Consider the following 25,897-nt stretch of genomic DNA (forward strand, 5'->3'; position numbering starts at 1 on the left):
CCTGGTCCTGCAGACCCGTGAATAAATAAATGCCTTGGTTAGTGCTGAAGTCTTGTGTCCCAGCGTTTTTTTTATTTTTATTTTCTTTTTTTTAAGACCAGTCAAATTTAGTAGTGGGGGGTTGTTTTACCAACTTTAGTGACACTAACTTTAGTTTTTCTGATAACCCACTTCCATCCGACCAACCCCAGCGTTTTTCATTGTGAGCATTTCTCACAGTGGGACATCCTTGTTTAATGAGGTACTCCAGGTGATGCTAATATGAGCCCAGGGATTACCATGAGGGCTCCAGAATGCATTTGTGAGAGTGGTCACAGTTTGGTCTCCATGAAGGAGTTAGTTGTTGCTGACTATCCAGTGACAAGGGAGAGGAGAGGGTGACCCTTTTAGCATTTTCAGGCCCTTCTGTCTGTGAGTGTGGTGGGACTAGACAACAGGGCTGTGCTGAGGTCTTTGAGGGCACATCCTCAAAATGCAAATTTGACTCCTTAGCATATATTCGCCTGAGAAAAGAACCCAGAACAGGAGCTGGACCAGGACGCCATGGCTGCTTCTCAGGTAAACGATGTGTCCTGGGTCAGAGGCTGTGTCAGCTTTTCCTCCGAACATCAGTGACTTAGAACCTGCAACCTGTATTTCTCTGCTTCTAATGTTCATGGATAATGAGGTTTTTATTTAGTTATTTCTTTTCTTTTTATGATTGGCAAGGTCAGCAGTTTATATGCAATACTTTTCTCCTTTGTCCCAGAGCCTTCTCTGCATTATTATCTATCTAGGCCGCCCAACGTCAAGAGGAATTCCTGCCTTAAATTAATGACCTTCAACCACTGAACACACATCCCCTCTGTGACAGATCAACCTGGGAAAACACCCATGTCCAGTTTTTCTGTTGGGACAGGCTCAGAGGCTCAGGTATCAGTGAAGAAGGGACATGTAGGTTTTACGTTCATGTGGTGGCAGCATCAGGGGTCAGAAAATGCACATTTTACCAGTCAGAATAACTGAATGTTCTGACAAAGAGGAGTTAATAGATGAGACTTGCTCACTAAGTTGTTAAGAAAGTCTTGTTATTTAAACATATGATTAGTGTACTGAGTTTGAGAGTTACCTGTGGATTGACAGTAGCAAAACTTAATTTTTTTTTTAATGATTATTTCACATAATGGTTTTCTTATTTATATGTTTTTACCAGTAATGTCATACCCATAAGGACATGTCCTTCTGTGTGCCTCATCACCACATAGCCATTATTTCAGCCCACCTGGTACTCATTTGGCTGAGGTGCTCTCTTCACCATAGAGTTAATAGTTTTTCTTTATCATTAACAAGGGTATAGCAGGGAATTATTGAGAGATGTGAAAAACTATCACGTTTCATCTGGAAACTTTTGTTGTCTTTTTAATTTCTGTAATGCTTTGGAAAATGAAGGCCCTCCATTTTTTTTCAAGCGATCATTGGCTTTTGACATGGAGGATTTAATCAATCAGACCTTGTTCCTGTACATTTTTGTTATATTACACACTTATGTCACAGGCGTACTCTACATGATCACTTTTTGTATTTTCAGAAAAGTTTACAAGAATCATATAAATGTATGTTCAATTCAGTTAATTTTCTAAGATCTAGCTCTCCAGTAATGATACGGAAACATTTTCAAAGAAATAAAAGACTAAGAAACACTACCTGTAACTTCTTTTCTATCATTATGTGTTTTTCTCCTTGTGTTTATAAAACACAAAGGGTACCATCCACAGATATATTCACAAGATTTGTAGAATTGCAAAATCATTTTGATTGTATTGACATGAAAATTCTGTCAGTTTTCATCTGTACCTAGTTTCCATATGCCTGTTTGCATAAAATGTTAACAATTGAGTTATTTTATCGACTTTCTTAGGATGTTTTCATTTTTCTCAGTTATAGAAACTGCGATGAACATCCATGAGGTCTCTTTATGTGTATTTACCTGTTTTTTTCTTAATGTTCCCTGTCTATTTTGTACCTACCTGTTATGCTTCTTGATCCCTGCACCTTTTAAAAAAAATTTTTTTTAGATCAAGTTTGGAGTAAAACTCAAGGCGTACTCTTTTGTGTATGTTCCAGAAAATATTCTCATAACATAGGAAGGATAATCTTGTTCTAAAATTACCTATATTTTCAAATAAAATTGTGGCTGCTATATTTCTTACTTCTTGAGAACTGTAAATTTTATAAAACTCCTTCAGCTCAAAGCCATGTGTGAATTATTTTCTGTTTTTCTTTTTGTGCTGTTCAGAAGTATGGCACGTGAACTAGAGACAGTGGTGTCACTTAAATGAGCTTGTTAAAGGTGTGGAAACACAGGCCACATCCTAGAACTTTTGAATCAGAATCTGCATTTTTACAAAACTACATTTTTTTTGTTGTCTTAATTAAATGTGAAGAAGTACTCACACTTCCAACTCACTGCATTCTTTCCAGCTGAGAAATACACACGATTGTAAAGGATAAAAATATAATCCTTTGCCTGTGTCTCAATCCATATGCCTGTATCTTCCTTCATTTTAAAGTTTATTTTCCTGAAAAGTAAAGTCTTTGAGGTAGATTTGAGGACATGTATCATCCTTATTTCTCAGTGTTATAAAATACATTGAAGAGTACTATGGGGTCAAAATGACTTTACTGTATGCAGAATACTCTCCTAGGTCAAAACCACTTCTAACACTTTTCATTTTGGCCAACAGTAAACTCTGCTGGTGTCTCTTTGGAAAAAAAATTTTTTTTTATAGGGATCATTGACCTTCAGGGATGTGACCATAGATTTCTCTCAGGAAGAGTGGGAATGCTTGGACCAAGCTCAGCAGAAGTTGTACGTGGATGTGTTGTTGGAGAACTACAGGAACCTGGTCTCCGTGGGTGAGGATGAGTTTCTTCCAGAGTTCCAGCTCCACTCACAGGGTTTTGTATTTTTTATTTAACATCATTTGGGGACTTCTGCTTTGTATGGTAGACTTTCAGATTCTTGCTCTGAAGGGAGAACTTGGAGATTATCTGGTGTAATGAGTAAAGGCTTTGTGAACTATGGTAATTAGGAACTCAGTGTCTGAAAAATTTACGTTGTCTAGAATAATTGAGGTGCTGTCAGAGAACAGTAATTTAGAAGATCATTTTTTAGAATATTCTAATTTACTACCATGTCACCTCACCTGAGCATAAACTGGATCTAAAATGGGAGACTATCAGAACTCAGGTTGTTTTTCCTAATAAACAGGTCTTGTTGTCTGTCGTCCAGTCCTGGTCCCCTTTTTGGAGCAAATGAAGGAGCACTGGGATGTGCACAGAAAACAGGCACTGTCCGCCCACCCAGGTAGGTGGGAATGGGTCAGCCAATGACACAGGTGACAGGCCCAAAGGTCACAGAGAAAGCCAGACCTTGAAGTGTGATTTGGGAACTGGGCTTCAGTGGAAAGGATTTCGAAAAGTCCAGGTTTGTTTCGGTTGCTGTCATGGAGGGCCAGCTGGTCTCCAACATGTCCTGTGCTCGTTCATCCTCTCAGATACTTGTTTTTACTCCAGTGACTTTAGTAGTTGTGGCCAAAGTCATCCCCTTCATCCGTGAGGGCCACCATGGTCTGACTCCTCTTCCATTGCTTTGGGAACCTGGGAAAATCTGGGCAAGTTGATGAAAAATTGTACATTAAGATTTTTTTTTTTCTGAGTTTTGCTTTCGTCTCACATAAGGTGTTTATGAAAGAAGTGGTTGAGATCCTGGTATTTGCGGCAGAACTCACAGGGACCCTGGGGACAAGTGTCGTGGTTTCTGGTTTGTAATTTCTAATCCTATGGAGGCTTCACACAAGACCCTAGGAAGTTTAGATTCAGTGATTTCATCACAGCCCAAGGCACATCCCCAAAAGAGACAATCCAGTTTTCTGTTTCATTTCACAGTGTCATTTTCCTTTGTGCAAACTAAGATAAGAAATTACCAGTTTGTTTTCTCCATTTTGTGTGTGTGTGAATAGTTTAGTGCATCTCTTTACCTTATGGAGTGATTCCGTAAGTTACTGTCACAGGCGACATTAGACCATTGTTCATCACATAGGAAAGTCTGTTGTTACCTGATTTCTTCATCACTATCATTTTGTCATTATCTTGTTCAGTACAAAGCTGACCAGGACTTTGTCATATCTGTAAAAACAAAGATCTTATTAGATCTTTGTCACACTCCTGCTTTTAGATTCAGAAGTGCTCGGGCAGCATGCTCAAGGGTACCTTCATGGTAAGAAGTGAGTTACAGAATTGTTAGGAACTCCATATTTAGTAAAATTTTCAGTGGGGCTTTGGTGCTCACCACGTCTGCTTCTTGAATGTGGTAGAAGTGGTAGGGTAGTAATCCCACACGGTCTTACACTGTCCACTGGGTGTATTGGCTCTGGGTCTTCCATGGAGGTGCAGGATCATCCACCACATAGGACCTGTCTGGGGCCACTTGACACCAATTAGAGAGTGATACGCAGATGGCTCCTAATTGTGATGGGTTAGAGTTGCCCAAGAGAGGCCAAGATGCGGTCCAAGGGCATCTGCGACTGGTACTGGGTGTGTAGCCCCAGAGTGAAAGGGATGGGGCATGCAGAGGTCAGCCTTTGCCCTGTAGCCAGACAATTCAGTTCCTCCCTGAATGTTCCTGGCAGCTTTCAACCTGCTGCCTCAGGCTGGAGGACAGAGCAAGTGAGTCCTAGTAAGTTTGTGTACAGGCCCTGTAAGAGATAGACTTGGACTCCAGCATGTCTGTCTCACTCAGCTACAGTCTCCACTGATTTTCCAGTGTGATTCCTTTTTTATGATTAGTTCCCCAAATTTAGTTGATTTTTTGGTTTTTATTTATATATTGCAAAAGTGAATGATAGTTTTCAGATCAGTACTCTTAAGACATTGTGAGAATTAATTTAAATATGAATCAGCCATATGTCAATTGCCATTAAAATTAAGTGCACATTTGTCTGGTTTTTAACCTATACTGTTATCTTGTTTCTTGGTGTGCTTGGTTAATGATCAATGGTTGTTTGGTCCTGTGAGTTACAAAAATAGTCTTTTATTTATTTGTTTATTTTATTTTTTTAGTTTTTTATACCAGGTTTATTGAGGAAAGGGAGGGAATGTGGTTAGAGGTAAGAGGGAAACTCCTGGTCTACCTCAAGAGGCCCGTTGGAACAAGGGAAGGGGGAAAGGAGGAGGAGAGGAGATTCTCGGTCCACCTTGAGGGCCCATTGGATTCTCCTCCAAAAATAGTCTTAATTTTATATCTGTCCAAGGCTGAATTTATATTCCCATTATGTGAGATAAAAACTTCTAAATTGAATATAATTTTTGAAAAGTTTTAGTACTGTCTCTTAGATATATGTTTTTTTACATTTATTTAAAAAACCATGTGAGTACAAATCTAGGGTCTTAACCATCTGTAACTGTACAGTTCAGTTGTATTAAGTATACTCGATTAATTGTGCATCTGATCTCTGGAAACTTCTACCTTGCAGAAATGTCTCATTGTCTACTAAACAACCACTTCCTCATTTGCCTTAAAACCACGGCCCAGGTAACTACATTTTTTCCCCTGTGAGGTGCACTCCATGAGAACTCACCAAAGTGGAATCCTATAGCATGTGTCTTTTTGTGACTCGTGTGCTTCACTTAGAACATGTCCTCAGTATTTGTCTTTGTCATTTGTCATATCAGATGATAAGATCTTTTTCCATTTCCTGGCAGAGCAATATTCCATTTTATGTATATACTACATTTTTTAATCCATTTATCCATAGACATGGGGGTTGCATCCGCCTGTCCAGGCTTTTGTGAATAATGCTACAATTGACACAGGTGTGTGATTGTGTCTTGCAAATCCTTATTTGAACTCTTTTTGATAAATTCTCAGAAGTAGAAGGGCTGAATGACAAAACAATTGTGTATTGTTGTTGTTGTTTTTAGTGGTTTGACAACCCCAACTTTGTTATTCGTACTATTTGCACCAGTTTATCTTTCATTCAGCCATGTATAGGGTCTAGTTTCTCCACATTTTTGGAGACACTTGATATTGTTTATTTCTTTGATACTGGCCATCCTTATTGTTGTGAAGTGATATACTGTGTGTGTGTGTTTTAATGGAGGATGCAAACATTTGTTTCTTGGATGGGCATAAAGAACCATAGGAAAGATGCATACACTTGAGTACAGATACTTCAGGGGAGAAGGTCTGTGAATGACCTTTTCAAGGAGTAATTTTAGGTCCCTAGCAAAACTGTGTAGATTAATGAGAATTTCTACATGCTTTCTCCTTCTCCACGTATAATCCCCCCAGTGTCCCCACCAGATGATACATTTGTGATATGTGTGAACCTACATTGGCACATCGTTATCACTGCCTGGTTGTCTGTTCTGTGGGCTTGGAGAATTTATGATGACATATATCCACCATTATAGTGTCACAGAGACTTGTTTCTCAGCCCTAAATATACTCTGTGCTCTGAGTATTTATCCCCATGTCCCTTAAACTCTTGCAACCATTGATCTTTTTACTGTAGCTCTCAACTTGTTTGTTCCAGAATGTCATGTAGTTGTTACTCTATAGTTTGTAGCCTTCTCTAATTAGGATTTTGCATTTTTAGTTTCATTTATTCTTTAGAGAGAGATAAACATTGATTTTTTGTTTGTTTGTTTCTTTCACCTGTTCATGCATTCATTGGTTGAATCTTGTATGTGCCTTGATAGGGGATCGAGCCCTCAACTTTGGTGTATTTGGATGTCATTAACTAACTGAGCACCTGGTCAGGCAGATTAAATTCTTTCTCTTCATTCTATGTATCTAGGTTTCTTTCACATCTTTTCATGGCTTGATATATTACTTCTTTATAGCACTGAATAATATTTCATTGTATGTTTTTCAGTTTACTAATCTATTCTCCTATTGACAGATATCTTTGTTGCCTCCAATTTTTGGAAATTATGAATGAAGCTGCTATAAAGAGTCCCTTGTAGGCTTTTGTGTAAATAAGTGTTTAGCTCTTTAGTTAAATGCTATGGAGCACAATTTGTAGATTATATAATAAGTATATATTTAGTTTTTTGTATCGCGGGATTTTTTAAAATATATTTAATTATTTATCACGGATTTTTCGCTATATCGCGGGATTTTGCGGTACTGTATACATATTTATATGCGTAGTATGATTTTAATGATTTTTGCCCAAAAATTTTCAAAAAATATATTTAAAAATATAATAAATGATTCTAACATTAAAAGAATATTAAAATAAAATACTGCACACTGTTTACTGTATGTATTTTTTTTTGCGGATGAACACATATTTTACACCGAAAATCAGATGTACGCTTGAGCTCGTTTGCCTAAGTAAGATTGTACACGGCACACGATTGGCTGATTGATGGAAGGCGACCAACCAGAGCATTGTCTCGTGTATCCTGGGCGCCGATTGGCTCAGTAATCGTAGCATCAGTCTGCCTGCTATTCTGCACTGTGCGCATACATTCTGCATCTCGCCTCGTCTACTTCACTCATACCTCTGATCACTGTGCGTAGTTTTGCTCTCCGGTGTTGTGTTTTGTGAAATTTTCCTTAAAGGCTGAATTTATTGCAAGCCCTATGATGCCACCCAAACGTTCTGCATCTTCTAAGGATTCTGGCAGTGAACCCAAGCATCAGAGGAAGATGCTTACCATAAAAGAGAAGGTGGAACTTCTTGACATGTTGAAGGAAGGGAGAAGCTTTGCATCTATTGGCCGCCATTACGGGATCAATGAGTCTATGGTTCGCTATATGAGGAAGGACGAGAAGAATGTCAGGTCTATGACATCAGTGACTTTCAACAAAACAGCAAAAAGGGTGGTTACTTCCCGCAATAAGATCATTGTGAAGATGGAGTCTGCATTAGCTGTGTGGATAAATGACTGCAGAAAAAATAATATCTCGCTGGATACAAACACCATCCGAACGAAGGCCAAGCAACTGTATGATCATTTAGCAGCAAAAAGGGATGATCACAATGGTGATGAGAATGAAGAAGAGGACGATGACGACGACTCTGAAGCAGGACCTTCAAGTGCTTCTTCAACCAGACCAACTCCATTCAGTGCTAGCTAGGGCTGGTTTGATAAATTTAAGAGACGCTTTGGACTCAAGAGCGTTTCTCTGCACAGAGAGGCTGCCTCTGTGGATAAAGCCGGAGCTGAGGAGTACGTGAACAGCACGTTCAAAGACATCATTGGGGAAGGAGGCTATAAGCCTGAACAAGTTTTCAACATGGATGAAACGGGCTTATTCTGGAAACGGATGCTGTCTTGCACTTTCATTATGAAGAAAGAAGCAAAAGCCCCTGCTTTCAAGGCCCAGAAAGATAGGATAACTTTAAACATGTAAGATAGAGTAACTTTAATCTTGTGTGGGAATGCTGCGGGCTTTATGATAAAGCCAGGGCTTACTTATAAGTCCAAGAACCCAAGGGCCCTAAAAAACAAAAATAAGAATGTGTTGCCTGTGTACCGATGCACAACCCTAAAGCTTGGATCATGAAATTCCTCCTGACTGATTGGTGTCATCAGTGTTTTGTCCTGGAGGTTAAGGTTTATCTGGCAGAGAAAGGCCTTGATTTCAAAGTGCTTCTGATAATGGGCAATGCTGGAGGCCATGCTGTCGACCTGAGGCATGATGGCATCCAGATAGACTTCTTGCCACCGAACACCACATGGCTCATTCAGCCAGTGGATCAAAGCGTTATTCGCACTTTTAAGGCGCTGTACACCCGAAACGCCCTGCAAAACCTTGTTGAAGCTATGAATTTGGATGAAGACTTCTCGCTAAAGGCGTGCTGGCATGAGTACACAATTGCATCGTGTCTACAAAATACTGAAAAGGCCAGAAAGGAGATGAAGAGTGAGATTTTGAATGCCAGCTGGACAAAATTGTGGCCAGAAGTGGTCCATGATTACAAGGAATTCTCTCTTGATGAAATCCATCACTCTACGGTGAATAAGGCCGTGAAGCTGGCAAAAATACTGGGAGGAGAGGGCTTCAATGACATGACTGCTAAAGATGTAAATATCCTGATCGATGTGCACTCTTAACCGTTGATGGACAAAGACCTGGAGGAGCTGACTAAGTCAGCAAGTGAAGAAGAGAATGAGGAACAAGATGAACAATGGATTGAAGAAGAGGAGCAAGTTGGCCTAACACTTGATCATCTTGCAACCATGGTCAGAATGGCCAAAGAAGTTCACCGAGTGGCTGAAGAATGGTTCATTCTTGGTTCATTCTGTGGTTCGTTCGTTGCCATTTGCAAATTCAATCGACAGTGCCATGTCAGTTTACAAAAACATTCTCAATCAGAAGAAGAAGCAGCGCCAGCCACTCCCCATAACTATGTTTATCACTCAAACAAAGAGGTCGTTTACACCTATGCCTTTAGCGGAAGTAGAAGTTAAGAACGAGCCCAAAGATACTTCTGCGCCACCTGAAGTAGCGCCTGATAAAGTGGTGCCTTTAGAAGAGCTGTAATGCTCTTCTTTGCTGTGCAGTACATTCATCTCCATCACCTTCATCGTCATCAGTACTGCACAGCTAATTCATCATCTTCATCATTCAAGTTGTAGTATACTTCACTGGTGAGTACCCATATAAAATTTTACAGTACTGTATGCATATGTTGTTAAAGTTACATAGGTTTAAGAGTGTAGAATATGTTTAAGAACATAAGTAGTGTTTATAAAAGTGCGGAAAAGGTTAATAAGGAACTGGGAAAGGTTAATAAGGAACTGGGAATGGTTTATAAGTGTGTGGGAAGGGCTTATAAAGCCTTAAAATATATATAAATATTAAAATAAATGTAAGGTTCCTACTTCGCGATTTTCACCTATCGTGCAGGGGTGTAGAACATAATACCCCCTACAAGGGAGGGAATACTGTATTACATTTTTGTATATTTATATGGTTTAGTGTTTAGAATTTTATTTAATACATCTTGAAGAGTATTCTTATTTTTTAATAAGACAGGTTTAAAGTGTTTTTGAGCTGGAAATGTCTTTTTCCATTGTTGATTATCTGTTTTATCAGCTACAGCATTCCTGGTTAATAGTTTTTGTTCTTGTATTAGTTCCGTATTCCATGTTCTTTTTCATATGGTTTCTGCTGAGGAAGCCACTGATAACCTTTGAGAAGCTGTCTTTTCCATGACAAGCCTTTTTTTTTTTTTTTTTTTTTTAATCTTTCAGAGTAGTAGTTGTGTGGTATTCATGATACCTTGATTATCATATTTCTTTCTATATTACATTCTTCTTTGAAGTTACTGAGCTGCTTGAATTTGTATGTCTCTTTCTCCAAACGTCAGAATCTTAAACTATTAATTCTACATGTATCCATTTTCACTGCCCTGTTTTTATGGGGGTCTACTTAATGTGCAAAGTGGTCCACTTGTTAGTATCCCATTATCCCTTAAGCTGTCTTCACTTCTCCACATTTTTGTTGACTTTCCTATATTTAAATTTTTAATGGACTCTGCAGACTTTTTTTTTTTCCTGTTTTTTTTAAGAGAGATGGCAAGGGAGAGAGAAAGAGAAGGAGACAAACATCAATGTATGGGAGATACATTGATTGGTTACCTCTCACACGCCCCCAACTGAGGACCTGGCCTGCAATCCAGGCACATGCCCTGACTGGAAATTGAACCAGAGACCTTTTGGTTCGCAGGCTGGCACTCAATCCACTAAGCCACACCAGCCAGGTCTTGGTCACCTCTTTTGTTGATGATTCTACTGTATTTTAAAATTTGGATATTATGTTTTCCAGCTTCCCTTTTCTGTTTGGTTTATTTTATGTTTTCTCTCTCTTTGCAATTTCATTTTGGTCATTCAAGATTGCTGATATTAAGTAGTTGTCGTATTTTTCTACTTTTCTATTTTATGGTGGTTATTTTCAATTTTTTTATCAGGTAATTAATATACTTCAATTTATCTAATGTCAATTTTTATACATATATTTAGTTTTCCTGATTGGACTTTGGTTTCCTTTTTTCTCTATCTTGATTTTTAGTTGAGGTTCAGAATTGTATAAACTTGCTTTTTTTATTTTTATTTTAAGGTTTTATTTATTTATTTTCAGAGAGGGGGAAGGGAGGGAGAGACAGACATCAATGAGGTTGCCTCTCACACTACCCCAACTGGGGACCTGACCCACAACCTAGACATGTTCCCTGACTGGGAATCAAATTGGTGACCCTCTGGTTCACAGGCTGGCGCTCAGTCTATTGAGTCACACCAGCCAGGGCTTGAACTTGCTTTCTATAGATTTAAAAAAATATCACCTCTCGCATAAATTCCAGTCTCCTGTAAAAACTGTTTTGGGGATGTGTATTTGTGTGTGTGTGTGTGTGTGTGTGAGTTTCAAGTTTAAAACAGTGTCTGTTTCTTTTCCAAAGCTTGTGATATCTTTTTATGCTTGTTATCAGCCTTCAGTTTTGCAGCTTCTGTGGTGGTTGAAAAATTACTCAACATTTTTTCATAGTAGCCACTACAATGCATTCATCGAGTTCTGCCATGGTATTAGGAGTCTGTGTCATGCAAAACAGAAACATATTTTGAAGATGCTACAAAAGCAGTGAGATCATTGAACACAGTCTACCCTCCATTTTTCCACAGAAAAAAACTGGGAATGGGGAATTTCCTTATAATATTGCCATTGTGTGCCAGGGGATTTGGGCAGTACGGATGCCAAATATAAGCAAATGTTTGTTCCTTTTTTTCTGACTTTTTTTATTGTACATTTTTTGGTATTGCTTCAAACACTTAAATTTTTTTGAAGTACTCAAAAAAATTATTTATTTAAAAATTGCTTGTAAAATCAATGTACATCTATCTGAGTGTCATCCCTGTGAACTTTTATTTTGTATCTTTCAGCTTTGTCATCTGAGGACAATCAGATCTTGTTGCAAAAGCCAGCAATGGAAGATTTATTCTATAGAGCAGTACTGGTAAGATATGAAAGCTGTGCCTTTGATAATGTTGTAATGAAAGCCTGATAAGAAAGTGTGATGACAAGGAAAAAGTATGTTAAAATGGACAGAACATACTTGGAATAATTATTCATAATAAAATCCTTGTTACCTAAAAAGGTGAAAAGTAGTACACAATTGGGAAAATTCCCACTTTAAATCAGTTACATTTGCAGATTAATTTGTTTTCAAATGTGAAGACTGAAAACCATTTCTAAGTATATATATTCTAAAGACTGTGGAAAATCTAGGAACTTCTAATTCATGGTGTGAATAATCATTTGTTTAAAATGTAGAGTGGGATTAAATTTTCAGTTAACAATTTATAAAATTTAGTGATTTATAATGCACATATAAAATTAATTGTGATCAGTTTAGCAATCCATTTCATATGGCATTATTATACTTTACAGAAATAATGTTTTCTTTTATTCCAATGTATTAAATTTTTATGAACTTGGGAGCAATTTTTAATATAACCAACATGGTTTAAATAGGGATCACAAAATGGGTATTTGGGAACAAATGTACATGTTTAATGAAATTATAGGTGTCACTAAAGCTCTTTCTATCTTCAATGATTACCAGAGTACATATAATGAAGACAGAAGTTATCAATGCAGTGAACATTGGGAGAATTTTACACATGAGTCAAATCCTAATAAACATCAAAGTCCTCAGCTTCGAGAAAACCGTTATAAAGGTGGAAAAGTCTTCAATCAAATGTCAAATCACAATACACATCTGGTTTTTCCTATTGTAGACAAGAGAAACAAACAAAGTAAATACGTCAGCTGTTTTAAGCAATCATCAAATAGTACTGAACAAAAGAATATTCCTGTTGGGGAAGAAGTTTACAAATGTTTACTGTGTGGAAAAATGTACTGTAAAATATTAGATTTAAATGTAGTTAAGAAAATCTGTACTGGAGAAAAATATGAATGGAAAGAATGCAGTAAAACATACAGTTGGCCTTCAAGTCTTATTCTATATCAGAAAATACATACTGGAGAGAAGCCTTATCAATGTAGAGAATGTGGCAAAGCATTTCAGTGGTCCTCAACACTTATTAAACATCAGAAAATTCATACTGGAGAAAAGCCTTATAAATGTCGACAATGTGGTAAAGCTTTTAGCCAGTCCTCACATTTTAATAGACATCAGAAAATTCATACCGGAGAGAAGCCTTATAAATGTAGAGAATGTGGTAAAGCCTTTAGTGTGTCCTCAACCCTTACTAAACATCAGAAAATTCACACTGGAGAGAAGCCTTATAAATGTAGAGAATGTGGCAATGTCTATACAGAGTCCTATTCCCTTACTCTACATCAAAGAAATCATACTGGTGAAAAGCCTTATGTATGTAGAGAATGTGGTAAAGCTTTTAGGTATTCCTCAACTTTTAAAGAACATCAGAGAATTCATACCGGTGAAAAGCCTTGTATATGTAGACAGTGCGGTAAAGCCTTTAGGCATAACTCATCCCTTAGTCAACATCAGAAAATTCATACTGGAGAGAAGCCTTATAAATGCAGTGAATGTGGTAAAGCCTTTAGTGTGTCCTCAGCCCTTACTAAACATCAGAAAATTCACACTGGAGAGAAGCCTTATAAATGTCAACAGTGTGGTAAAGCTTTTAATCAGTCCTCAAATTTCAATAGACATCAGAAAATTCACAGTGGAGAGAAGCCTTAAGAATATAGAGAATGGACTTGAAGGGGAATGGTCTGCCTGTAGTATGGGGAATGAGTCACCACTGGGACCTGGTTGGCTGTTCCCTCAGTTCTCTCCTCAAAGCCACCACCCCAAATTCTCCCCAAGCACCTCAAGTCCTCTCTGCCCTCCCTCTGCCTGAGCCCAGGAAAGAGAGACAGAGACAGAAACAGGAAGAAAAACATCAATTCAAGAGAGAAACATTGATTGGTTGCCTCCTCTACTTGCCTGGGCCAGAAACTGAACCTGCAGCCCAGGCATGTGCCCTGACTGGGAATCAAACTTGCAATCCTTCGGTGTACAGACAACACTCCAACCAACTGAGCCACAAGGGCCGGAGCCATTTAAAAACAAATCCATTCTACCTGTCCCTGCATTTTAGATCAGAATATTTAATTATTTATATTTAATGTTACTACTGATAAGACTTCATCTTACGTGATTGTGGAAGGTGGTTAAGCGTGCCTGTTAAGTTTGTTGGTCCAAAGCCTGGTGCTGAGAAGACAAAGTTCAGAAGCTGGGGCTCTTCATGGAGCTAGACACAAACTTGGCCATTCTTGGCCAGTGGAAGGAGGATTTTGGTGAAGATGGAGCAGGGGCAGGTTTTATCACTGCCTCATGCCAGTGAGTATCAGACCTCTGACCTGTTTCTGCACTGATTGTTGAAAAAAAGCCTTCCTTTAGAATAAGTTCTGCAACAGAAGAGGACAATGTCCCTCTAGAATGAGCATTGGTTGAAACAACCCTCACTTCTCACTCATCTTGCTGAAATAGTCTTCTAATCCAGTGGCTCCACAACCTGACCTATCATGAGAATCATGAAGAAAGAGTGGAAGAACATAGATTCTAGGCCCTTGGGAAATTTAATTTAGTAGGATGAACCCTCCAACCTTATTGTTTTCTTTTTTTAATTTAAATTGATTAGAAAACGATATATTCTTATTGTAAAAGATCTAGCTACACACAATTCTATTCAGATGTAAGAGTGTGGTGTATAAACTTACAGTTCTGTTTCTATAAAGTTAAGCATATAGTTACACTTATGCAAACATATTCTACTTTTTAAATAAAATTATATCACTTGCAAAAAAAGAATGTAGAGAATGTTGTAATGTCTTTATAGAGTCCTATTTCCTTACTCTACATCAAAGCAGTCATGCTGGTGAAAAGCCTTATACATATATGTAAGGTATGTGGTAAAGCCTTTTGCCTGTCCTGAAACCTTACACAATATCAGAAAACACATACTGGAGAGAAGCTTTATAAATACAGGGAATGTGGTAAACCATTTAGGCATTCTTCAAGCCTTATTCAACACCAAAGAAATCATAATGAATAAAAGCTTTGTATACGTAGAGAATGTGGTAAAGCCTTTAGGCAGTACTCAACAATTAGTCATCATGAGGACATTCATATTGGAGAGAAGCCTTATAAATTAAGACAATGTGGTATACATTTTACGGAGTCTTCAAGACTTACTCAACATCAAAGAATTTATACTGGCAAAAAGCCTTATATATTTAAATGATGTGATAAAGCCTTTAGACACTCCACAATGCTTACTATACTGGAGAGAAGCCTTTTAATGTAGATAATGTGGTAAAGCCTTTAGCAAATCTCAGCCTGTATTAAATTTTAGAGAATTCATACTAGAGAGAAGGCTTATAAATGTATACTGTGTGGCAAAACATTTCGACACCAGGTCATTCATACTGGAGAGAACCCACATAAAGGCAGTATATGTGCCAAATCTTTTAATACTCAGTCATGTCTTACCTAATATGAGAGAATACCTTCTGGAGAAAAACTGTACAAATGTCGATTGTGGCAAAGCTTTTAACCTGTATTCAAAATTTACCCAATATTGGAGAATTCATGGAGAGGGAGATGAAATGTGATGTATTTAACAAGAAATTTGACCAAGGTTAAAGCCTAAGTCAACATCAGAGTATATATATTGAAGAGAAGACTTAACAATGTCTTGAATTTGTTAGTTTTTAATCCTTGTTCATAAGTTACTCAACATCTGATAATTCATACTGGAGGAAACTTAACAAATATAAAAATGTGGCAAAGCTCTACACATTCACAACTCGTTTGGCATGTGAGAATTTGTACTATAAAAAAAAACCTTATAAAGGGAAATTGTAGGAAATTGTATAACTGGACCTACAGTCACATGTAAAATGGGGCAGAATTCTACATTCATAATAAATAATGGACAACTTTTGTTGAAATATACAGTTCCCATAATCCCAAGGAATTTATGCCTGAAAGTGTCTTTAAAGATGTAAAAAAATTGGACAGAATGTAGGGCTTCTGGCCAAGATAGAAGCGTAGGGAGACACGGTGCATCTCCCTCCACAACTAAGAAGGAATACAACTACCTCAAAACTGGAGACAACCCGAGGTTACAGAAAATCAAGCTGCATGGAAGTCCAAAGATATAAAGAAGAAATACTCATCCAGACAGGTAGGAGGGATGGAGTTGAGAGGACACTGTGTGGAGGCAGTGGCTGTGGCGACAGCAGCTATGGCCAGCCAGCAGAAAGCACAGTCACACATTTTTTAAAAGGGGGGAAACCTGGGGAGCGCTCCCAGCATGACACCAGACTGCACAGCTCATGGTTCCAGCATGAGGGAAAATAAAGCCTCTTTGCTTCTGACTGTGAAATTTAGTGAGGATTGGGACAGAGGAAGAAACTGCCAGTCCCTTAGCAGAGTCCTCTTGTTTAAAGGGCCCCCACGGCCCTAGAAAGTCTGCAGACCCACCCACTCTGTAAATCACAGCCATGGCTACAGCAAGAGAAGCACCAGTCCCGTATGGAAAATTGGAGAAGTGCTTGTAAAAGGGACAAGTGCTGAGCAAGCAGCATTGTTCCCTCTCAGTGCCACAACGTGTTGAAACAGGCCACCCCATACTGAGGAGTACCTAAGGCCCCACCTCTTACAATTTAACACGTGTAACAGCTCTACCTAAGACACATAGGCAAACACAGGAGATTGTCAAATTGAGGAGACAGAAGCATGTCCCAAAAGAGGGAACAGATCAAGGTTCCAGTGGGAGAACTAAGTGACAAGGTAACAGATGTAGAGTCCAAAATACTGGTAATTAAGATGCTCACAAACTTGACATATGCTTGAGTACGGTAAATGAATAAGGGGAGAAGTGAAGGCTAAGTGAAAGGAAGGAAAATTTACACAAAACCAGTGGTGAAGGGAAGGAAACCAGGGTTCAGATCAACAATTTGGAACATAAAGAAGAAATAAACAGTGAAGTACAGAATGAAGGAACAGGAATTGAAAAGAAAAAAAAGAATGGGCTTAGGAACCTCCGGGACAACTCTAAGGGGCCAATATCCGAATCACAGGGTTGCCAGAAGAAGAGGAAGAGCAAGAAATTGAAAACAACATAAAATAATGTAGGAAAACTTCCCTAATTTGGTGAAGGAATAGACATACAAGTTCAGGAAGCAGAGTCCCAAACAAGCTAGACCCAAAGAGGACCACACCAAGACACATAATTAAAATGCCAAGGGTTAAAGATAAAGATAATCTTAAAAGAAGCAAGAAAATACCTACAAAAGGATTCCTATAAGACTCAGCTGATTTGTTTCAAAAGAAACTTTGCTGTCAAGAAGGGACTGGCAACAAGTATTGAAAGTGGTGAAAAGCAAGGACCTACAACGAAGATTACTCTATTCAGCAAAGCTATCATTTAGAATGGAAGGGCAGATAAAGTGCTTCCCAGACAAGGTAAAGCTAGAGGAATTCATCATCATCAAGCCCTTATATGAAATATTAAAGGGACTTATTTAAGAAAAAGGGGTTCAAAACTATGAATATTAAAATGACAACAAACAACTATCAACAACTGACTCTAAAAAACAACTGACTAAAAAACAAAAACAAGCTAAGCAAACAACCGGAACAGGAAAGAATCATAGGTATGGGGATCATTTAGAGGATTATCAGCTGGGAGAGGGGAGGAAGAGAAATGGGGAAATGGTGCAGGGATTAAGCATAATTGATAGGTACAAAATAGGGGGAATTATGAATAGTCTAGCAAAAGGACAAGCCAAAGAACTTATATGCATAACCCATGGACAGGAACTACAGGGGGTGGGGTTGCTGGAGTAAAGGGGCGTCCTGGGTGGACGAGAGCAAAGGAAAGAAATTGGGACTACTGTAGCAGCATAATCAATAAAATATACTTTTAAAAAAGGTGTAAAAAACTTAGGAAAGTATGTAATTGAAAAAGTTTCAAAATATTCACAATAGAAAGTGAATCAAAAATAGTTTTCAGATATTACTTTAAATCAATACTATAGAGAATCATCCAAAGTTAAAATCATAGATCATTATTTTTTACTGTGCTTCAAAATGTCAATGCAGGGATGTTTGGATTGTATAGTTGCTTAGCATATAAAATATTTTGTATTGACATTATTTGAAATATTTTGAGAAATACCTAAATTGATTCCAGTCTCATATAAGTTGATGCTACTATGTTTTTATTTGTGGTGTGTGTGTGAAATCAATGGGTTGATTGTTGATGCCTTAACAAACTGTGAACTCTTGTATAATAGGTGGGCTTCCCTTATTTACTTTTACACAAGAGATTGAGGACATTGTAATGGACAGTGTATGAAAAAAATTAAATGAAGTTGTTTTTGGTTGACTCAGAATTTTGTTGTATGTCACCATTCAAATCACCTTATTTCACATTATGAGTTTTAACTACTTTTTTAAAATACCCTTTAAAGAAATAAATGTCAGTTTGTTAAAATTCTGATGTATCTTCATAGTAGTCATAGATAGAAGTGATGAATATTAGTTGATGTGGTTGGCACAAAAAAGTGATCAGGGATATGTGAGGATATATATACAGTTCATCCCAAAGTGCACAAAATATTTTTACATTCATGTTTGTTAAATACGTAGCCTCCAGTTACAAAACCAAAGAAAACTGCGCTATGAGGATTATTATATCAGAAGAACAGTAATGCTTCTTAAATGATAAACATGTGTGTTGAGAAATGGTAACAATTGGATTGTCATTTATTTAGGTGATGTGTGAACTTATCATGTTTATTAAAGGAGAATGAACTGGAAGGTGTTTATATCTTTTACACAAGTTTGTAGAAAACAATGTATTATTTGGTAAAGCAGTGGAATTATGGCATTAGCAATTTCTTTCCTCAGTGACCTTAGACATTAAATAACATAAAAAATTCTCCCCTACTGATATATTTTTATTGTACTTAATGGAATATTATGATAGTTACAAAAGAGATGATGATTTTTTTTTTAATGAGTTCAGATAAGGTACTTTATTATATTGCTATTGTGACATTTATTTTCTGTAACTTGGAGCCTTGACCTGCCACTATGTTCTGCAGTTTCACACACTAGACAGCACACAGAGCCACAGGTAAATGCACCTTCTTGACCTGACTCACTGGCAGCTGCTGTGATTAACAGTCTTCCTCCCACCTCAGGGCTTTCACTGTTCATAGCCCTTAAATGAGATCTCTTGACACCTTACCAAAATGTTGCTCTTTTTGGTTTATTTTGAACAAGCTAAACTTAGCTTGAGAACCCCAAAGAATTCTGCACATGAACCCTAATAAAATGACCTTTCCTGGGATCTCTTACTGTCTCCTGGTATCCGGCCATGGCCTCTACATGTGGCCCCTTCAGGCCTATTCCTTCCTCCAGGGCTTGGGAGTAATAATCGTGTCTGTTTCCATTTGTTTTGTGCTCTTATTTTTATTTTTATTATTTTGTTATAGTTGTCCCAGTTTTTCCCCCATTGCTCTCCATCACCTCTGCCCACCCCCTCCCCCATTCCCACAGTCAGTCCCCACCCTATTCTCCATGTCCATGGATCACATACATATTACTTGACTAGACCCTTCCCCTTCTTATCTCCCTTTTCCCCTCCCCCCTCCCCTCTGGTTCCTCATTCTGTTCCATGTTTCCATGCCTCTCGTTCTATTTCACTCATTTGTTTGTTTCGTTCATTAGGATCCTGTTATAGGTGAGACCAAATGGTTTTTGTCTTTCCCTACCTGGCTTATTTCACTAAGCATAATATTCTCCAGTTCCATCCATGCTGTCTTGAAGGATAGAAAGGAGTTCTATCTTTCTGCTGCATAGTATTCCATTGTGTAAATGTACCACAGTTTTTTATCCTTTCATTTACTAATGGGCACTTAGGCTTTCTCCAGCACTTGACTATTGCAAATAGTGCTGCTATGAACATTGGGGTGCATAGGTTCTTCTGAATTGGTGTTTCAGGATTCTTTGGGTATAATCTCATTAGTGGAATCGCTGGATCAAAAGGCAGTTCCATTTTTATTTTTTTGAGGGAATTCCATACTGTTTTCCACAGGGGATGCACCAGTCTGCATTCCCACCATCAGTGCACTAGGGTTCCGTTTTCTCCACATCCTCACCAGCACTTGTTTGTTGATTTGTTGATGGCGGCCATTCTGACTGGTGTGAGGTGGTATCTCATTGTGGTTTTAATTTGCATCTCTGATGACTAGTGATGGTTGAGCATCCTTTCATATGTCTATTGGCCCTCTGTATGTCCTTGGAGAAGTGTCTGGGTCCTTTGCCCATTTTATAATTGGATTGTTTATCTTCCTGATGTTGTATCTTATGAGTTCTTTATGTATTTTGGAAATCAAACCCTTCTCTGAGGTATCATTGGCAAATGTGTTTTTCCATTCGGTTGGTTCCCTTTTTATTTTGCTGATGTTTTCTTTAGCCAAGCAGAAGCTTTTTAGTTTGATATAGTCCTGTTTGTTTATTCTTTCCTTTATTTCCCTTGCCCTGGGAGATATATTGGTGAAAATATTGCTGCGTGGGATAGCTGAAATTTTACTGCCTATGTTTTCCTCTGGTACTTTTATGGTGTCACAGCTTCTATTTAAGTCTTTCATCCTTCTTGAGTTTTTACTCGTATGGTGTAAATTGGTGCTCTAATTTCATTTTTTGCGTATACCTGTCCAGATCTCCCAATACCATTTATTGAAGAGGCTATTTTTATTCCACTTTATGGTCCTGCCCCATTTGTCAAATATTAATTGACCATAGAGAGCCGGGTTTATTTCTGAGCTCTCTTCTGTTCCATTGATCTATGTGTCTGTTCTTATGCCAGTATCAGACTGTTCTGATTACAGTGACCTTGTAATATAGTTTGGTGTCGGGTATTGTGATACTTCCTACTTTGTTCTTATTTCTTTCTTTCTTTCTTTTTTTAAAGTATATTTTATTGATTATGTCGTTACAGTAGTTACAATTTTTTCCCCCTTTGCTCCCCTCTGCCCAGTACCACCCTTCCTTCCAGCAATCCCACAGCCCCTTAGTTCCTGTCCATGGGTCATGCATATAAGTTCTTTGGCTTCATCCTTTCCTATGTTATTCTTAACTTCCCCTTGTCTATTTTGTACCAATTGATTATGCTTCTTAATCCCTGTACCATATCCCCATTTCTCCCACTCCCCTGTCCCAGCTGATAACCCTCCAAATGATCCCCATACCTATGATTCTGTTCCTATTCTGGTTTGCTTAGTAGGATTTTGTTTTTATTTTTTAGATTCAGTTGTTGATAGTTTTGAGTTTGTTGTCATTTTAGTGTTCATAGTTTTGATTTTCTTTTTCTTAAGTCCCTTTGACATTTCATATAATAATGGCTTGGTGGTGAACTCCTTTAGCTTTACCTTGTCTGAGAAGCGCTTCATCTACTCTCCCATTCCAAATGATAGCCTTGCTGGATAGAGTAGTACTGGTTGCAGGTTGCCTTTCATCACATTGAATACTGCTTGCCAGTCCCTTCCTGCCTGCAAAGTGTCCTCTGAGAAATCAGCTGATAGTCATATAGGCATCCCCCTGTAGGCAACTCTCAGCCTCTCTCTTGCTGCCCTCAGGACTCTCTATCTTTCACCTTTGGCATCTCAATAATGATGCGTGGGTGTCCTAGTGTGGTCCCCTCTAGGTCCAGCTCGCCCGGGACCCTCTGTGCTTCCCAGACTTGTATGTCCACCTCTTTCACAAAATTTGGGACGTTTTCCTCATTTTTTTCAATTCTTGCTTCCTCATTCTGCAATGGTTGACTTTTTTTCTTCCATGTATTCCAAATCATTGATTTGAAACCCAGTTTCCTTCCCTTCACCATTGGTTTTGTGTGGATTTTCCTTCGTTTCACTTAGCATAGCCTTCACTTCTCTTATGCGTTTGCCTTACTCAAGCATATCTGTCAAGCCTGTGAGCATCGTTATCACCAGTGTTTTGAGTTCTGCGTCTGTTAGGTTGTGTATCTCCTTACCTGTGAGGTTGGCTATCTCCTCGTTGCTTAGTTCTCCCACTGGACCCTTGATCCGTTCCCCCTTTTGAGCCATACTTCTCTGTCTCCTTGTTTTGACAGGCTCCTGTGTTTGTTTGCCTCTGTGTCCCAGGTAGAGCAGTCACTCCTGTTACGTTGTAAGGGACAGAGCCTTAGGGATTTGTCAGTGCAGGGCAACCTGTTTCACCACGTTGTGGCGCTGTATGTGGGGGAGGGGTCCAAGAGGGAACAATGCTGCCTGCCCAGCACTCGCCCCTTTTCCAGGTACCTCTCCCACTTCTGCACCGGTCTGGTGCTCCTCTAGCTGCTGCCCTGGTCGTTGTTCTCAGAGTGGGTGGGTCTGCAGACATTCTCGGACCGTGGGGGCCCTTTAAACAAGCAGACTCTGCTGAGAGACTGGAAGTTTCTGCCTCCGCCCTAACCCCCCCTGGTCTGCACAGTCAAAAGCAATGAGGCTTGATTTTTTCCGGTCATGGGACCATGAGCTGCAAGGTCTGGTGAGAAGCTGGGCATGCTCCTCAGGTGTCCCTCCTGACTTTTAAAAATATATGACCGCACCTTCTGCCAGCCTGCCGCTGCTGCCGCTGCTGTCCCCACCACACCGCATCCTCTCCGCCCTGGCTCCGCCCCTCCTACCTGTCTGGATGAGTATTTCTTCTTTATATCTTTGTTTGCTGGACTTCCATGCAGTTTGATTTTCTGGAACTTCTGGTTGTTTCTAGTTTTGAGGTAGTTGTATTCCTTCTTAGTTGTGGAGGGAGATGCAGCGTGTCTGTCTATGCCTCCACCTTGGCCAGAAGTCCGAATTCTGTTCTCTGTTCTTCTTAAGATTGCTGAAGCTATTCAGGGTAGTTTTTGGTTCTATTTAAATTTTTGTGATATTTGTTTTGATTCTTTGAATTATGTCATTGGTATTATTTAATTGGTATTGACATTGAATCTATAGATTTCGTTGGTTAGTATGGGCATTTTAATGATGTTATTTATTCCAGCCCATGAACATGGTATATGCTTCCATTTATTTGCATCTTCCTTAATTTCTTTCTTCAGTGTTTAATAGTTTTTCGAGTACAGGTCTTTTACCTCCTTGGTTTTTTCCTAGGACTTTATTTTTCTTGTTGCTATAGAGAATGAGATTTTATTCCTAGTTTCTGTTGCTGATATTTCATTATTGGTGTACAAAAAAATGCCTTTGATTTCTGAATATTGACTTTGTACCCTGCTATTTTGCCAAATTCACTTATTAGGTCAAGTAGTTTTTTTGGTGGAGACTATAGGGTTTTCTATGTACATTATCATGTCATCTGCAAACAATGACAGTTTTACTTCTTCCTTTCCGATTTGAATGCCTTTTATTTCTGTCTGATTGCTATGGCTAGAACTTCCAAAACTATGTTGAATAGAAGTGGTGAAAGCGGGCACTTTTTTCTTTTTCCTGATCTTAAGGGGAAACTTTTTGGATTTTGCCCATTGAGTATGATGTTGGCTGTAGGTTTCTTGTATATAGCCTTTATTATGTTGAGATATGCTGCCTCTATTCCCACTTTGCTGAGGGTTTTTGTCATAACTGCATGCTGTACTTTATCAAATGCTTTTTCAGCATCTATTGATATGATCATGTGATTTTTGTCTTTCATTTTGTTTATGCGGTGTAGTAGTTTATTGACTTGTGAGTATTATACCATTCTTGCATCCCTGGGATGAATCACACTTGATCATGGTGTATAATCTTTTTAATATATTGCTGGATCCAGTTGGTTAATATTTTGTTGAGGATTTTAACCTCTATGTTCATCAGGGATATTGTATTGAAGTTTCTTTTTTTTGTTGTGTCTTTACCTGGTTTTGGAATTAGGGCAATACTGGCCTCATAGAGTTGGGGAGTCCCCCCTCTTCTTGAATTTTTTGGGATAGTTTGAGCAGGATAGGAGTTAGCTCTTCCCTAAATTTGGTAAAATTCACCTGTGAAGCCATCCGGTCCCGAGCTTTTGTGTGCGGGAGTTTTTTGATTACTGCTTTAATTTCACTAGTTGTTATTGGTTTATTTAGGCTTTCTGCTGCTACTTGATTCAGTTTTGGGAGGTTATGTTTCTAGAAATTTGTCCATTTTTCCCAGATTGTCACATTTCTTGGCATATAGTTTTTCGTAGTAATTTCTTAAAATCCTTTGTATTTCTGTGGTACTGGTTTTGATTTCTCCTCTTTCTGATTTTATTTATTTGGGTCCTTCCTCGTTTTTCCTTGATGAGTCTGGCTAAAGGCTTGTCAGTTTTGCTTATCTTTTCAAAGAACCAGCTCCTGGATTTATCGATCCTTTGAGTTGTTCTTTTGGTCTGTGTGTCATTTAATTTTGCTCTGATTTTGATTACTTCCTTCCTTCTACTTGCTCTGGGCTTTGTTAGTTGTTGTTGTTCTAATTCTTGTAGATATAGGGTTAGGTTATTTACTTGAAATTTTTCTCTCTTTTCTGGTAGGCCTGTATTGCTATGATCTTTCCTTTCAGGACTGCCTTCACTTGTGTCCCATAGGTTTTGGGCTGTTGTGTGTCATTTTCATTTGCTTCCAGAAACTTCTTGATTTCTTTCTTGATCTCACTGTTAACCCATTTATTATGTAATAGCATGTTATTGGTGTGCTTATTAATAATAGAGACAGAGGAATATAGAGAGAGAGAAACATTGATGTGAAAGAGAAATATCAATGGGCTGTGTCCCAGTTGTCCCCTGCAACCTAGGTAAGTATCTTGACCATGAATCAAACTCACAACCTTTTGGTATCCGGGATGATGCTGCAATCAATTGAGACACCCGCATGCATATTTTTTTATTATAAGAAAAGTTTTATTTAAAGTTCCACAGTTAGAAAAAGTGAGCTCACTCAGTGAACAATAGAGTCAAAAGAAGGTCCCTTGGCACTTAGCAGAAAGAAAGGAGAAAGCTTATCTATAGGGAAGAAGGGAAGGGGCAGGGAAGGAAAGGAATGCCAACATGCCTTTCTAAGAGGGGGGAGCAGGCTTTGGTTAGGGGGGCAGCAGAGTGCTCTGCTGCATTGGGGTTCAGGAGAGCAACACACATTCTCATTGCTCTATGAGTTTGTGGACGTCTGTGGGGGAGAGAGCACCTGAGAAAAAGAAAGAAAAACTGCCAGTGTGGTCTCCGTGTAGGAGCTTACTGTCCCTGACTCCTGTGGCACAGGACAGGGGAAGGTGACTTTTCCAGTATTTTCAGGTCTGTCTGCTTGTCAGTTTAGTGGAAGCAGTTCAAAGGCTGTGTGGACACCTTTGAAGGCAGTCTCAAATGCCAGCGTGATTCGTCAGCATATTATCCATTGCCTTAGAAAACTGCCCAGAGCAGGAGCAGGACCAGGACACCATCGCTGCTTCTCAGGTAAACGATGTGTCCTTGGGTCAGAAGCTAGGTTTGCTTTTCCTCCGAACATCAGTGGCTTAGAACCTGCAACCTGTATTTCTCTGATGTTCTTTTCTAGTGATGTTGTCTACTCATTTTTTTCCTTTCTTCTTATGATTGCCAAAGTCAACAGTTTATATACTTCTCCCCTTGTCCCAGAGCCTTTTCTGCATTACCTTGATCAGACCTTACTAAGGCCATGAAGAATTCCTGCCTTTAGTTAATGATCTTCAAATACTGAAAACATCCCTTTTCTGACAAATCTACCTAGGAAGGCACCCATGTTGAAAATCCCTATTTGGATGGGCTCAGATGTGCGGGTGTTAATGAGGAAGTGAAATGTAGGTGTTAGGTTCATGTGGCTGCAGCATCAGCTCTGTAGACCAGGGGTA

The 25,897-nt window shown here is 38.7% G+C and overlaps 1 protein-coding gene across 1 annotated transcript; it reads left to right on the forward strand.

The window, feature by feature from the left end:
* The first annotated feature begins 543 nt into the window (after window positions 1–543).
* LOC149995322 (uncharacterized) lies at window positions 544–15,522 on the forward strand. The gene is given in 6 exon segments (XM_090259184.1): window positions 544–558; window positions 2,769–2,895; window positions 11,935–12,008; window positions 12,618–13,728; window positions 15,095–15,305; window positions 15,435–15,522. Coding segments are annotated over 6 exon segments (1,626 nt in total).
* Window positions 15,523–25,897: the final 10,375 nt, after the last annotated feature.

The sequence above is a fragment of the Furipterus horrens genome, unplaced genomic scaffold, assembly GCF_987537825.1.
Source record: "Furipterus horrens unplaced genomic scaffold, mFurHor1.1.pri manual_scaffold_13, whole genome shotgun sequence".
Classification (NCBI taxonomy): domain Eukaryota; kingdom Metazoa; phylum Chordata; class Mammalia; order Chiroptera; family Furipteridae; genus Furipterus; species Furipterus horrens.